At 36.4% G+C, this 14,912-nt stretch overlaps 1 protein-coding gene across 1 annotated transcript in view; it reads left to right on the top strand.

Moving 5' to 3' along the window:
- The window catches only part of LOC137653583 (calcium-activated chloride channel regulator 1-like), a 68,107-nt gene extending 57,730 nt beyond the window's left edge, over positions 1 to 10,377 (top strand). The window contains exons 4-8 of the mRNA XM_068387109.1: positions 2,942 to 3,195; positions 5,032 to 5,153; positions 5,838 to 5,946; positions 6,097 to 7,201; positions 7,722 to 10,377. Of these exons, the coding sequence (XP_068243210.1) occupies positions 2,942 to 3,195; positions 5,032 to 5,153; positions 5,838 to 5,946; positions 6,097 to 7,201; positions 7,722 to 9,103 (2,972 nt within the window). The 3' untranslated portion in view covers positions 9,104 to 10,377. The remainder of the gene's footprint in view (positions 1 to 2,941; positions 3,196 to 5,031; positions 5,154 to 5,837; positions 5,947 to 6,096; positions 7,202 to 7,721) is intronic.
- Positions 10,378 to 14,912: the final 4,535 nt, after the last annotated feature.

Here is a 14,912-nt window from a genome sequence, read left to right as displayed (position 1 = left end):
AAGAAAGATTCGCCGTGTACACCTTTTGTACACAAGCGCCGATGATTTAGGGGCCCATGAACTTTTCATTCTTCTGCCTCACTTGAACCCCTACACACAGACCTCTCTCTCTCTCTCTCTCTCTCTCTCTCTCTCTCTCTCTCTCTCTCTCTCTCTCTCTCTCTCTCTCTCGGATGTAAAATGATCCATGTCTTTGAACACAAAGAAAACGTTGTAGATTTAATACTTGCGATACAGAATATTCGTTGCGAAGATATCTATTCATATTACCATTGTTAGTTAAAGAAAATCGCAAATAATAGGAATAGAATTTGTATGTATTAAAAAAAACAATAAGTATACGGAAATCATACTAAATATTGTAATTCCTATACAACTTCCGAACAGGTATAAAAAAAATCCCCATGATCAGTCAAAAATAAAACCTCGAACCCCATCTAAACCATTTCTCATCATTTTAGTTACAACAACAGTTACTGCATTTAGAATGGGCTGCTGCAGTCATGAGCGTCTTCCCCTTCCGCTTATTTGCTTCCAAGATATGGAAGAAAAAAGAAATAATATTCGGGCTTCGTGTCATGACCGAGAGGACGTGATCGTGTTACAAAGGGTGATGTGAGGTCACGGGCGACTGGGTAGGAAGAGAAGGGCACAAACAGATTCTGTTTCTTTTGCTGTATCCCACTCAGTTTTCGCTTGGATGACTTCCAAGCGCATTTATCTCTCTCTCTCTCTCTCTCTCTCTCTCTCTCTCTCTCTCTCTCTCTCTCTCGGGCATGGGGGTTAAATGTGGGCCTGTCACTGATATGCAAAGATGTCACGTGAAAGCTATAGGTATTTTAGCATCTGCGAAGAAGTTTTGATGAGACAAAATCCAACTTTCCTGGAATACCTCGTCCTGCTTCAGTACTCTCGTTTCGTCCCTTGACAGTTGGGTACTCTTTGCTTGGCTTGATACACTCGAGCCTTCTCCCATGTGCACGTCTCTGAAATTTATTTTTATTGTTTTATACTGTATTTACACACACACACACATATATATATATATATATATATATATATATATATATATATATATATATATACATATATATATATACGTATATATACTATCGCTAATAATAATAATAATATAATAATAATAATAATAATAATAATGATAATAATAATAATAATAATGAAGGTGATGAAGATGACGTATTCAACATCAATCGATTTTTCTAACAGGTACCTCCGGATGCAATTACAACACGAAGTAACTGCCACACTCAGTCATACTGTAACGTCTCAATCATGGATGAACGCTGAGATACAAAATTTCTACTACATGTGTAGTTTATCGCTGCATGCTGTTAATCCAGACGAGACTCCTCGAATACCAAGCGTATCAAAATTATGTTAGTATGAATACATACACATACTGTACATGTGCACTAACATACCCACACACACGTACTCTTCCCGGTGACTTTTCTTTTGTTTCGAAACTCAATAATGAGAATGGTGATCGAATCACTTGAGATAATAAATGAAAGTGGCATAATCTGCGCTGAATGGAAAGGGTATGAAAGCATTTGTATGTATAGATCAGGAAATTCATGTGAGGTCAGCAGTTTGCGAGATCTTTTGAAAGTCTGAGACTGCTGATTGAATTCATATATTTCTTGGTGAAGATTGAAATATAAATAAAAAAAAAAAGATTGGTTTGAGGTACGGATATCAAAATAATAATGCGTACTTACGTGACAGGATTTCGTGTAACTTCTCAGATCATAAATTAAACAGAAGTGTTTTAAACCTTCGAAGGGATTTGACTTGTTATGCAAAAATGTGGAAATGAAATGTGCCCAAATTTAATTGATTCTTCAATCAAGTTCCACCGATGTCTGTAAACCAAAACCAAAATTTTCTGTATTGTAAACGATTATTACTTTGATTAAATTATAGTAATGGTGTATCTCAAAAGACCAGTATGTCATTATGTAAAGCAGAAATTATATAAGATATATATATATATATATATATATGTGTGTGTGTGTGTGTGTGTGTGTATGTGTGTGTGTGTGTGTGTGTGTATCGACCGTTTTATTTCCATTTTAGAAATGAATTGACAAATTGTTTACAGATTTTGAGGAAATATTAAGCATTCTCAAAGACTCTCGGAAGCTCGAAGTATAGTATTTTAAAAGAAAATAATATAAAAGGACATTTTTTATAACAATAGCAGTGAATACCACAAAGTTTCACCCCTTAAGATAAGAGACGTTTTTAGTCAACTAACTTCTAAAAGTGCGTCTCTCTACATGTGGTAGACACACTGAATTGCTGTAGTATTTCGTTTGTAGTGATTCTATGCCTCTTAAATTACATCTGTTTCTATTATACCTGCAACTATAAGGAGAAGGAATCACTGAGACTTCGAATATTTCTTTTTTTTTTTCTTCTACGTATTCATGACAACATCAGGTGCTCACATTTAATTCGTCTGTTAGAGCAACATGATTTTTGGATAGCTGCCTCTTTGTTGACTAAAATGCTCTGATAAAATCTACGGACGGAGAGAGAGAGAGAGAGAGAGAGAGAGAGAGAGAGAGAGAGAGAGAGAGAGAGAGAGAGAGTGAGATATTTTAAAATAGTATTAATGTTAATGCTGCATTAGTATTGGGAACATTGAAATCACACTTGTGGATATACATCTTTACTGATATTATAAGACAGTTTCTTTCTAATTGCAACATATCTTTTCATGATTATTGCTGAGTCAGAAAAACAAATCAGTTTTAAAATGTCAATTACCTTAAGCGAATCGTCAAGAGTAACTCTGTTATTCTTGTGATCGAACAGGGAATCAATTCCCAGCAGTAAACCAACTAAAATTGGCATTTTTCCTGAGGATCGAAGTCTTCTAAACGCATTCTTGACATTCTACCTTCTATTACAGGACGACTTCTAGCACAAGAATGGCTGAAGTACCGATACGGCGTCTTTGAAGAGGCGGGCTGGGTCGTCAACCCAGTCCATCCGTCCCATTACAGATCCTCCGACGGGTACTGGATTCCCAATGTCTGCGCCAATGTGCCCCTCCGACCCAATCCCTCCTGCCATCCTGAAAACTCTTCTTGCCCATTCAGGATCGACGTGGAAGACAGCGACGAACTTACGAAATCCTTCATGGCGTTTCCGGAACTGCCCACGGTAAGGGAGGTTGGCTTTTGTTTACATCTGTAATTCTTATTTTTTAGTTTGCTGTTTTATGTGGCTCATTTATTCATTAAGTCTCTTGTTTTAGAATTCTCACGACATTATTCCCACTTTTATTCTGTTCTGTAGTTAATCTCCGACGACTTCTTAAGCAGAATCGGAAAACAACCCTTGTTTTTAAACATTGCCTCTGTTAATATCCCCTGTAACACACACACACACACACATACATATATATATATATATATATATATACTGTATATATATACAGTATATATATATATATATACATATATATATATATATATATATATATACAGTATGCTATATATGCGCACTCGCATTATGGATACATTAGAATTCTCGTTAACTAAGTAAAATTATCTGAGATGAGAATAGTAGACATCACCTCTATTTTAATCCCTAGCTGGGCAGTGGAAGATGAAACCCGTTCCTGGGAACAAAGTTTTTCTCTAATAATTGTTTTAGAATTGTCATTATAAGTTAATTCTTTGTACTTTATCATTGGTTAGTACGGGTAATTATTAAGAATGTAAACAAGTGTGTTTCACTATAATAATTCAACAATTATCAAGAAATCATAAAACATTTTATATTTTGGAAGTTTTGATATTTCGTTATATACCTCAAGGTTTAAAAAGCACAAGGAAGAAAGTCGCGCAAATGTTATCTAAGCAGATTCGCCATTCTTTTGATATATTAAAATTTTCGTCAGTGGTATAAGAAAGAGACGTAAGAGGGACATATCAACAAAGGAGTAATAAAAACGCTATCACTTACACTGTCAAGAGTCGACACAGAACACACTCAGAAACACGCACACTTGTGGCTTAGGATTTTCATGCGACGAACAGGTACAAAGAACCAAGAAGGTTAATACGGAATAAGAGCGTGACAACACGGAGATTAATTATTCTATTCGCCATGGCTGTCTCAAGATGCTCGTCTTCATTCAGTATATTGATTGAAAATATGTCCGTCAGCCTGACACTCATACCTCTCGTCAGGTTGCGAATCGTACGTTCATTCGAGTAGTTTTTATTGTGTTAATTTGATTCTTAATATTGTAGGTATAGTGTATGGAACTGCCTACCTTGACTGGAATTTTTAAGATATGTTTGTAGTGTTTTGATGACACTCAATACCCATTTCTATTTCGTCTTGCTTATCGCGATGTTATTACCACAATAAGCAATATTATTACTCTTTCTCTTTCATTATATTTCAGAGATCAGAACTATTATAAGTATAATATGAAAGTTGCTGCCTCATTGGTAAAGTCCTTATACACGTAATTTGTAGCTGTACTCGTTAAGGTTGAGAAATGATGAAAAAAAGATAAACTACAGATACCAAATGCTATGACATTGAATTCTATTCGTACTGAATAACGATCACATCAAAATCATGACCACTCAACATTTTTTGCCAATTTCATTGACATGTGAAACGTATTAGGGCATCGACTACATATGCTTTGCGTATCATAAAAGAATCTTGAAACGATAATTTAATTACTATACCCTTAATTTTTTCCTGACATAGACATGTTATAATGCCAATCCTCTATTGAATAAAGTAAGAGGTTACAGCGCCTATCTAATTGACTTTATATGTAACTCCCTTGCAGAAAAAAAAAAAAACGTTCTAATGTTTTTAGTTTTTTTACCATCCAGGAGTAAATTTTATGACCTCCTTCCTGAGTTCTAGTCATTCTTTCATGGTTTCTTAACATAACAGCAAATAACGATGAAGTAGAGAGAAACTGTCTAGATTGACAGGAATATTAATGAGACTGTACCATTACAGGTAAGAGAACTTTGCGACGAAGGGTCCCACAATAGCGAGGCCCCAACACGTCATAATTTCTTATGTAACGGCAAATCCGTCTGGGAAGTTATGAGAGCATCTCCGGATTTTCAAAAGAACAGGTAAGTTATGTACATTATTCTTCAATTGAGTGAAATTTATTACAAAGATAGATCTTATGCTTTTTTAATTTTAATCTCCTTTTATATAACGTTGTTTCACGTTATATTTTCATTGTTTTATCAATTATATTTGCTTTTTCAGTATGTATAGATTTGGGATTTTTAATTCTAAAGATATTTCCGAAACGTAATTTGAAAAGAGATGAATTGGAGGAGTGATAAAATTTTGTTTTTGTCCCACCGTTCTAGACCTCACTTCGATTTCCTCCATCTGAGTCCTATACAACTACCATTAATCATTGATTCATCCTCATCTCCACGGGGATTTCAATAGATGTTTTGCTATTTCAGTAAGATTCTTACCAAATTCTCTCTCTCTCTCTCTCTCTCTCTCTCTCTCTCTCTCTCTCTCTCTCTCTCTCTCTCTCTCTCTCTAGAATCTGACTACTAATCTTTAAAAGATTGATCGCAATCACCTGCCAGAGTACCATATTCATTTATCATCGACAATACAAAGGAAAGTGGTCACCGTTATTGCTTTCTATAGGTATTCTTCATAAGGCATAAACATAAATTCGCCTGCTCTTTGTTGGGCAAAAGTAACTGAGAGCCAATTCTAAAACTTGTGAAATAAGGAAAATAACGTAAGAATTTACCCACTTTAATTAGAATTTCTCTTTCTAGGAACGTCGAAGGAGGACTCCGTGAGAATGAGGTCTCTTTCCAGTATGTGCGTTCACACACGCCAAGAATCGTTTTACTTGTAGATGACAGCAGCGTTATGAATACACAGGTGATTCAAATGTTTTCTTCTTTATTTTCGAACTTTTCTCTTAAGGCTGTTTGCGTCACATAAAGCCAACATGGTGTTCGCTTGAAGTTCCCAATAGTAAATATGCATCCTTCATTTTCAAATTATCCTTATTTGTCTTTTCATTTGCAGAATCGCTGGGACTTCATGCGTAAGGCTGTGAGAAAGTTCATTACATACGACATTCCTGATGGCTACAGCGTTGGACTGGTTGTTTTCAACTCTATTCCTTCTACTAGATATCCGCTAACCGTCCTCACTGATGGTTCTACTCGTGAAAAGGTTGGGTCTGCTCTTCCGAGAAATCCCTCGATAGAATACGAAGAGAATCGATGTGTCACGTGTGGTATACGAGAAGCCATGAAACTGATTTATGAACAAGGTGTTGGTGGGCACATTGTTATGGTAGCTTCCGGAGGTAGTTCTTTGAGCGAGGATGAGATCTCGGAGACATCTCAGTTACTCAATGATGCTCATGTGTCACTGCATGTAATCTTGTACCCTCTGGCAGAGAAATATCCCTCTCCAATTGGAGGAGTGGAGTCGCTCGCTTCTCGGTCAGGAGGGGACACTTTCATTGTGCGTGATGAGGGCATGGGTGAAGATTCCAAGCTCAATATGTACTACAATCTTTTGGATTCCTTTTATAACACTCTGCTTGTTGTTTCTGACCAGTCAGCTCTTCCCGTCAAAATTCATGCAGCAGAACATCCGGGAGGAAAGGTTAAAGTATCACAAGGAAGCTTTGTAATTGACCCAACTTTGGGCACCGACACTGCCTTTTCAATCTTTTATTATGATGTGACGCATGTTGGCAACCAAGTCCACCTAATCAATCCTAAGGGGCAGGTTATCGACACAGCTAACATGCAGAAGGAAGATAACAATATTAATATGATCACTGTTCACTTGGTAGAAGTGCAAGTTACACCAGGCCTTTGGCACTACAAAGTTGAGAACCGTGCTGACTCTCATCAAGCTCTTTATGTTCAAGTTACCTCTCGTCCAAGACCAATGTCCAGAGTTCCCAGTGTCAGCGTTAGAACTTGGACTAGCCATAGCTTGGTGAATGCAAGTGACATTACTCAACCATTAGCCATATATGCTGAAGTAAGAGCTGGTCTGATGGGCATCGAGGGAGCTAAAGTGATTGCTGTCCTCCAGAATCTCGACTACACTAGCAATGGCACCCTATATCCACCATTGAGAATTTTATTAGTCGACAATGGTTTTGCTGGTTAGTATTTCTTATTTCATTCATAACTTCAAATTTGAGAGCTTATCTTAAAGAGCTTGATCGTCTAATTTGCTTTGACCTCATGCTAGTCAAAATTTTATTATCACGGAGGTTTTATTAGTTGAAGCTTCCAAATTTTAGCATATTTTCATTGAAAATGGCTGTTTAACTGGAATGCTTGGCAATCACTTTCACCATTTTGTAGAAATTTTTAACAAAAATTAATAAAGAAGCAGTCCCATTTAGTCTGTCATGAAACATAATTTAGTCTCTGATACTAGATATCGCTGTTCATTTCACATCTTTAGAATTTTCCCATAAAATATCTCTGTAGGTCATCATTATGATATCTGCTTACAAGATATATTTTTTATTTTCTACTTGCTCCTTTATACAGCTAATTCAATGACATTTACTTTCAACCTTGCTTTTGACTAAGTAATTTTCAAAAACAAAAACTAAATACAAAATTCCTAAAAGTATGATTTGCATTATAAACTATATACAATATTTCTTGCAGGACCAGATACGGCTAAAGGCGATGGCGTGTATTCCCGATACATACCAGGTTTGGTATCAGCTAAATACACCATAACTGTGCTCGTCGAAGGAGAGATAGGTGGTCATAAATTCAACCGTCAATCCAGACTTGGGATTGTCGATGTCATCGAAATGCCTCCACTTGAGGATAACCTGTCACCATCTCGAGTTGCAGACTTTCGAACAGTCTTACTTCCTGACACAATGAATGAAATTATATTTACTTGGACAGCCCCTGGAGATGATTTTGACTTCGGTACTGCTGACCGTTATGTAGTTCGTTCTTCAACCAGTCAGCAAGAATTGATTGAAGGTGGAGGTACAATGATAGAAGAATGGCCTTCACCACTAGAATCATCTACTGTACAACAGCATTCTATTGACTGGGAGCATTATGAAACAGTCTATTATTTTGCATTGGTAGCAGTGGATGAAAGTGGAAATACAGGTGTGCTTAGCAATATTGTTAGTGCCTATGTCCCTACACCTCCAACTACTACTGTTCCTCCAATGTCTCTGAGACCAACAGCCTTTTCAGACAATGCATCAATAGATAAAGAGAATGACGTAGCTCCAATGCTTGCTCACTTTAATACGCACAAACTTGCTATCATATTTGGGTGCATAGGAGGTGTCATTATTGTAATCATGGCAATTGTGTGTTTCTGTGCAATACACCATCGACAACATCGAAAGTTGTCGGGTAGTAAAAATCACGAAGGTCAAGATTCCTACAACATTAATGTCACTGTAGCATCTAAGGGTGTTGAGTTCCCTGAAGGAAAAGACACCATGAAAGAAAACATGAAAAGGGAATTCGTAAGTCCAGTAGAGTCATGGTCTGCTTCTGATCTCCTTAGTAGTCATCATGATGAAAATATGTCTAGTCGGTCCGATGACAACTCAGATCATAGCACATCAACTAAGAAGAGTTATGGAGGATCATCGGACCCCAATGATTACCTCATTGAAGGAGGTCAATATCCCTTTCAGCATTCCAGTTATCCCCTGCATTACCGAGTTCCCAGTGATGGATACCCAACACCCACTAAAGGCTATCCACGTGACAGTTACCCTCCTCCCTCAGAGGCACAATCGTACATCAGTTCACAGCCTTCAGATTCATTCCTCTCTGTGTCCTGTGATATTCTGCCCTCTTCCCATGGGCCTCCATCATACATGCCTTACCCATGCTATGATGCATCTCTCAGATCCAACAAAGTTCCACCACCTATTCCACCCAAACCCAAAGTGCTATATACCCCCGAGCCGTACAGTTATGATCGTCACTCCTTGGATCCGCATTCGGCTGCTCCTTCCATAACATCAGAGAAGCGAGTGCGCAATGTCACGATGGTGTAAAAATGACGAAAACTAAATTTTGGCATTATTGAAACGCATAAGACAATTGTGATATTAGTGATGTAAGAGATCAGTAAGTTATTTTGTTGTATTCAGTCCTACAATTGACTGTATTTTCGGAACTGAATTCATCATCAATCTTCGCAGTAAGTGAAAATTTGAATTATGACCAAAAAATTACTGGACATTAAAAAAGTCGAAGAATCACTGCCAATGAAATAGTTTTTTAATGCATTGTTTCATATAAATTGCTGACAAAATATCTCAACGGATGGCATTTCTTTGTAATCATTTTAAACCATTATGATATTCAAAAGGATGTGGCTTTCGTGTGAAGGAATATACAATACTTCTATTTCAAATTAAAATGATATCTGAAATGGTACTGATGTGTGCTGAATGTCTTTTTAAAGGACATTATTGTATGTAAATTAGACATGTTGAGGAGTTTAAGTGTAGCCAATATGTATGTTTAAATCAATGGCAGATCCAGAAGGGTACGGGCCTATTATGTAAAAGCTATAGTTTCAATGAGCATAATTGCTTTTTGTATATACTACTATGGCTTTCACAGAAGTGAATTAATCTTCACTTCTAAAGTAAGAGAAAAATGGGATCCCATTAGAAAAATAAATCTAGACAGGACTGATTTTCCACATTACTTTGAGGTATTAAAAAACTTGATTTTGCCGAATTGAAAAGATGTATAGTGCGTAGGCTATATGGAGACCAGACAAAATGATTACTCAAGAGGTCGATTATAAATTAAATTCCTTTGGTAGGGTGTAAGTACAAAACCCTGGAAGTCCTCAGAATCTTATTTACGAAAGCTGCTTCTGTGAAATCTCATTATCAGATCTAGAATAATCTTCTTTCTTAGTTGAATGCGGAAGACAAACTCATACGAAAATCCTGTCCCGAATGCAATTAAAAGAATTCTAACAACTTTAATTACTATTTTCAAAGGAAAAGTTCCTTGTAGTTTATGCAAGTCTGGGTGTGCTTAATGACATAAGCAGAGGATGTCAGTCTATAATCCTAATACTGACAGTACCATGTCTTTTCCTTTGTTAAATTGAACTTTTTGTTGTGCTTACCCCTACACGTTCTTCACGAGTAAACTAATCCTGGTGAAAGTTTTTAGGCTCAAAAGAAACTTTTACGCATTTCAATAGAAAAAGGTAATGTGGTATGCATGGATTTGCTCTCTCTCTCTCTCTCTCTCTCTCTCTCTCTCTCTCTCTCTCTCTCTCTCTCTCTCTCTCTCTCTCTCTCTCTCTCAAAAGGCCTATTCTGGATCTGCCCTTGGTTCAGCAGTTATACTGTATGTTTTTTTCAATTACATTCCGTGACGTGGTAAAGAGATTTTGAACGAAATATTACAGTCTTATGAAAACTGGCTACCCTGATATGCAATAAATTCCATTTACAACCTCTCATGAAAAACCGGTAGGTAAGGAAAGTGGTAAGATAAGGAGCTACATATTAGGGAAAGCACAAATGTGTTGCCTTAAATTGTAAGTACAATAGAGTATTAATTAAGTGGTCAGTGTATCACACAGTACATTCGCTGCTTTCTGTTTAAGTAATAATTTCATTTCAGTTTCAAGTTCAAAATGGATTTGTGTCCCCATTTCTACTGAGGTTCTAAATCAACTACTGTACTAGTCACGCCATTAATGTATTGTGCGAAATGCAGTGTATGGACTTGACGCAATTCTGGTTTCTTTTCTTTCTATTTGTTTTTATTTTGCTGCTCTTTTCTAGTCATAAATAAGTAACTGAAATCAACAGTATTGATTTTGTTAATAGACATGAACGTGTATAGTGTCCCTTCTTTTTAATGTAAGATATTCTCGATGTTATGCATTTACTTTGCAATACAACGTATTGTTCGATTTTGTACATTATTTTGTAAATAAAATGTTCACAATACATCTTTGCTTTTAAAACTAATTCCTCAGAATCTTATTTCCCCACTTTACAAAGACTAGAAGTGTGAATTCAAAGGTGGACCCTATTGACTCATTACACTGGAGTTATTACCAGTAAGATTTGTCTTCCAATTGGGACGTCTGATCATGCTATAATTTCGTTATTAATTAAGATAAAAACATAAGATTTCCAGTAAACTGACATTTTGAATTATCGTATGCATTGAAAAATTTCACTGATGTATATAGAAGATGAACCTCTTGTTAATTTCAATAGAAATTCCTTTCATATAATTGATAGGTGCAATCTTTGTCAGGATTAGCCCCGAGGTTGACTAAACCTGTTTTAATACCGATTGTTTACATGCTTATCTGGAGAAACCTAATCCCGATAAGCTTTGGAAGAAGAATATTATCACTAGCTAAACTACAACCCTAGCTTGAAATGTAAGATGCTATAAGCCCAAAGGCTCCAACGGAAAAATAGCATAGTGAGGAAAGAAAATAAGGAAATAAATAAACTACAAGAGAAGTAATGAATAGTTAAAATAAACCCCTTTCAAAAAAGTAACAACATTAAAATAAAGCTTTCATATATAAGCTATAAAAACTTTAAAAAAAAAAACAAATAGAGGAAGAGAAATAAGATACCACAGTGTGCCCGAATGTACCTGCAAGCGAAAGAACTCTACCCCAAGATAGTGGAAGACCATGGTACAGAGGCTATGACAGTACCCAAGAATAGCGAACAAAGGTTTGATTTTGGAGAATCCTTCTCCTAGAAATTTCTTACCATCGCTAAAGTCTCTCATCTACCCTTACCAAGAGGAAAGTAGCCACTGAACAAACAGTTACATTGCAGTAGTTAACACCTTGAGCGAAGAAGAATTGTTTGGTTATTTCAGTGTTGTCAGGTGTATGAGGACAGGAGAATGTGGAAGGAATAGGCCAGGTTATTCGGTGAATGTGCAGATAACGGGAAAAAATGAGCCGTAACCAGAGAGAGGGGTCTAATGTAGTACTGCCTGGCTAGTCAAAGGACCCAGTAATTTTAGCGGTAGCATCTCAATGGGTGGCTGGTGCCCTAGCCAACCTACTACCTATTATAGATGACATTTGCCTTTAGAATAACTAAACTCGCAAAAAGCTGTTGCTCAGAGTTAGCTTCAACTGAAATTTAACATAATTTGAAAATAAAAGAAACTGTCACAAGGCAGGAACAAGAATATCGGATTAGCCTCAAAGCTGTACTCTTTGTTGTAGATTCTCGGTTCTTTTTTCTTTTATTTTTGCTTATATCAGATGGGTCTTTCTCCACTTCCAACAGAAAAGAAAACCCTTCTGTGTGATATGTTTGTCAGTAAGCAGAGCAATGAGAAAATTTACCTTATCCCTCTTCTTTTTAAGCAAACTGACCCGTTTTTCTTATCGTTCCCATAAAATCAAACCTGTTTCTTGATCTCATTGCTTATGGAGATGTAGACCTAAGTGATGTTTTTCCTTTTTTTAAGACTGGTAATTAATCTCTTAGCTTCTGTATTAACTGTTATTTTTTCTAGTTAAGATGAAAAGGCTCTTCTAACCCTTATCGGAGAATTGGTATTGTTACTCGATTATGTAAATGTAATTGTGGTAGCTCTAGCCCTGCCTATTATAAATTTCTATATCCCCACGTATTGTCAAAACGTGTGAATACATTTGCTGAAAGTAATCATCCTCTCCATAGATTGGGGTTTGTTTTGGCGAGATGCAAAAACAAACCCCACGTTTTCAATCTAGCAACTGGACTCTGGAGCAGAAAGGATATTTAAACTACAATCCTTAAAGCTCTATTTCTAACATCTAAAATTTATACGAACTGTGGCGAAATTTCACCGGTTTATACTAAATAGCCCGATGTACTGGGCTGATCACAAGGCCTTAAGGGCTAGCCTCTCAAAACCATTTGGGAAATAAGTAGAATACGGCTATATTTTAACAAAATTTATTATAAAAAATAATAATCTAATACGAGAAACATAAAAAATAAACCTTTACTTGACATACAAAGAGATACTTGACTTAAAGAACATGTGAGTGACCGAAAAAAAACTATGTCCGCATCGGACTCAAGATTTTAGCAAAATTAATTGAACATTTAGAAAGTTATCACGATAAACGCCTTACCGAGACCTTTTTACGTACTTTACACAATAACACTGATCCCCTGGCACAAGGATCGATGAAATATTTACAGATACAAACTTTACATAACTCTAACAAGACCTACATGGAAACCGACCTGGGTACACTAGGGTGGGGAGAGAGAACAATTAGAACTTACTGTGGTTGGGGACGTCGGATCACAGAGGCAGAGCGAGCCTCTGCAACCTCCGACGTCACTTTTTCCCGCAATTTTTTCTGAACCTAATTTTCTAGATTGGATTTTTTTATCATGTTACAATAGAATGACGTTATATTTCTTAATCTTAAATTACAAGTGGACGATTTCTTTAGTCTCAACGCCTCCCCTACCAGGCGGTTTCTCTTTTTGGTTCTAAACATTCTCGTCTTGAACGACATTCATTCGCCCGCGAGTTCTCTCCTCTCCCTCCAATTTGACGCAATCGTAGGCGGAGTCAAATGGCGGGAATTTTGATTGATCAGGTCGAAATTCCTGACACGAACACTACAAAAAAAAAAAAAAAATACATAAAATTAACATATAAAAAAACTATATCTTTCAATTTCCTTAATAATTGACGCAATCACTAAGGTCACTTATGTAACCGTATCAGTCACCCAGCAACATTTATTTTCATATATATTTAACATCGTGTAAACTCCACCCTTTACCTCGCAAGTATTATTTTTGCACAGCTATTCGTTATCTTCTATACCCTCATGCCTTAGATTCAAGTTACTCGGACTAGTATCATTTTCACGCAACAACTTGCAACATTCTCCACTACACTAGATTCTCAAATTACGTTTTTTTATTCTTCTTGTGTACTCAATACTTCATCGGTGAATTTCATCCAAAATACAAATGCACAGTTACAGTATACGAAATATTTGCCTCTATTAATATAATAATTCACCTTCCTGTTCATTACTCTCCTTACATACAATTTCCTTCGCCATTTCATTCATCACCTTTGTTTGCAGCTCATTTAAGCTACTAGGTATTTCGATATTCAAGCCATTCTATACCAAATTACATAAACCACTTGATACGTCTAAATACCATATCTTTCCATTTGAAACTATTTTACAACTAAACCTTGAGGCAAACTTCCAGAATTCTTATCTTCGATCTTACCTGTTTTCTAGACATATGCTATCAACCTCTACTTCTCTTCTCCGTTTACATTTTGCATTTGAAACAAACCCCACTTACGTAACCACTTGCGTCCATATGTAACTCAAGCATATTCACATTCTTACTATAGCCTGGAAATGTAAGGGTGATATATTTCGCAGCCTCTTCTTTCATCCCTTCAAATGCTTATATCATCTTTTGTTGCTCCCATTTCAGATTCATACTATTCTTCTTAGTTTTCCATTCATTTAAAGACTTCCTTGTACACAAAAAAAAAAAAAACTCTCATAAACTTACAATCAAACTCAATCAAACAAAGAAAACATTGCAACTAATGTACAGTCAGATGACGGAAATTTTCTTACTTTTTCCACAAACATATCACTTTCTTATGCCTGATTCACCCACCATGTGACAAAGAGATTATACCTCCTTAGCCAACGACGGACACTTCTCAAGTTACTTTCATACCGATTTCCATTAAGCGTCTTAACACCGCCCCAATCATCTGCATATGTTCCTAAACAGTCTCCTTATAATCAAAATATCATCTTTAAAAATAGTCACCTCCTAT

Source organism: Palaemon carinicauda, chromosome 14 (assembly GCF_036898095.1).
Source record: "Palaemon carinicauda isolate YSFRI2023 chromosome 14, ASM3689809v2, whole genome shotgun sequence".
Taxonomy (NCBI): domain Eukaryota; kingdom Metazoa; phylum Arthropoda; class Malacostraca; order Decapoda; family Palaemonidae; genus Palaemon; species Palaemon carinicauda.
This window is presented reverse-complemented; position numbering and strand designations above follow the sequence as displayed.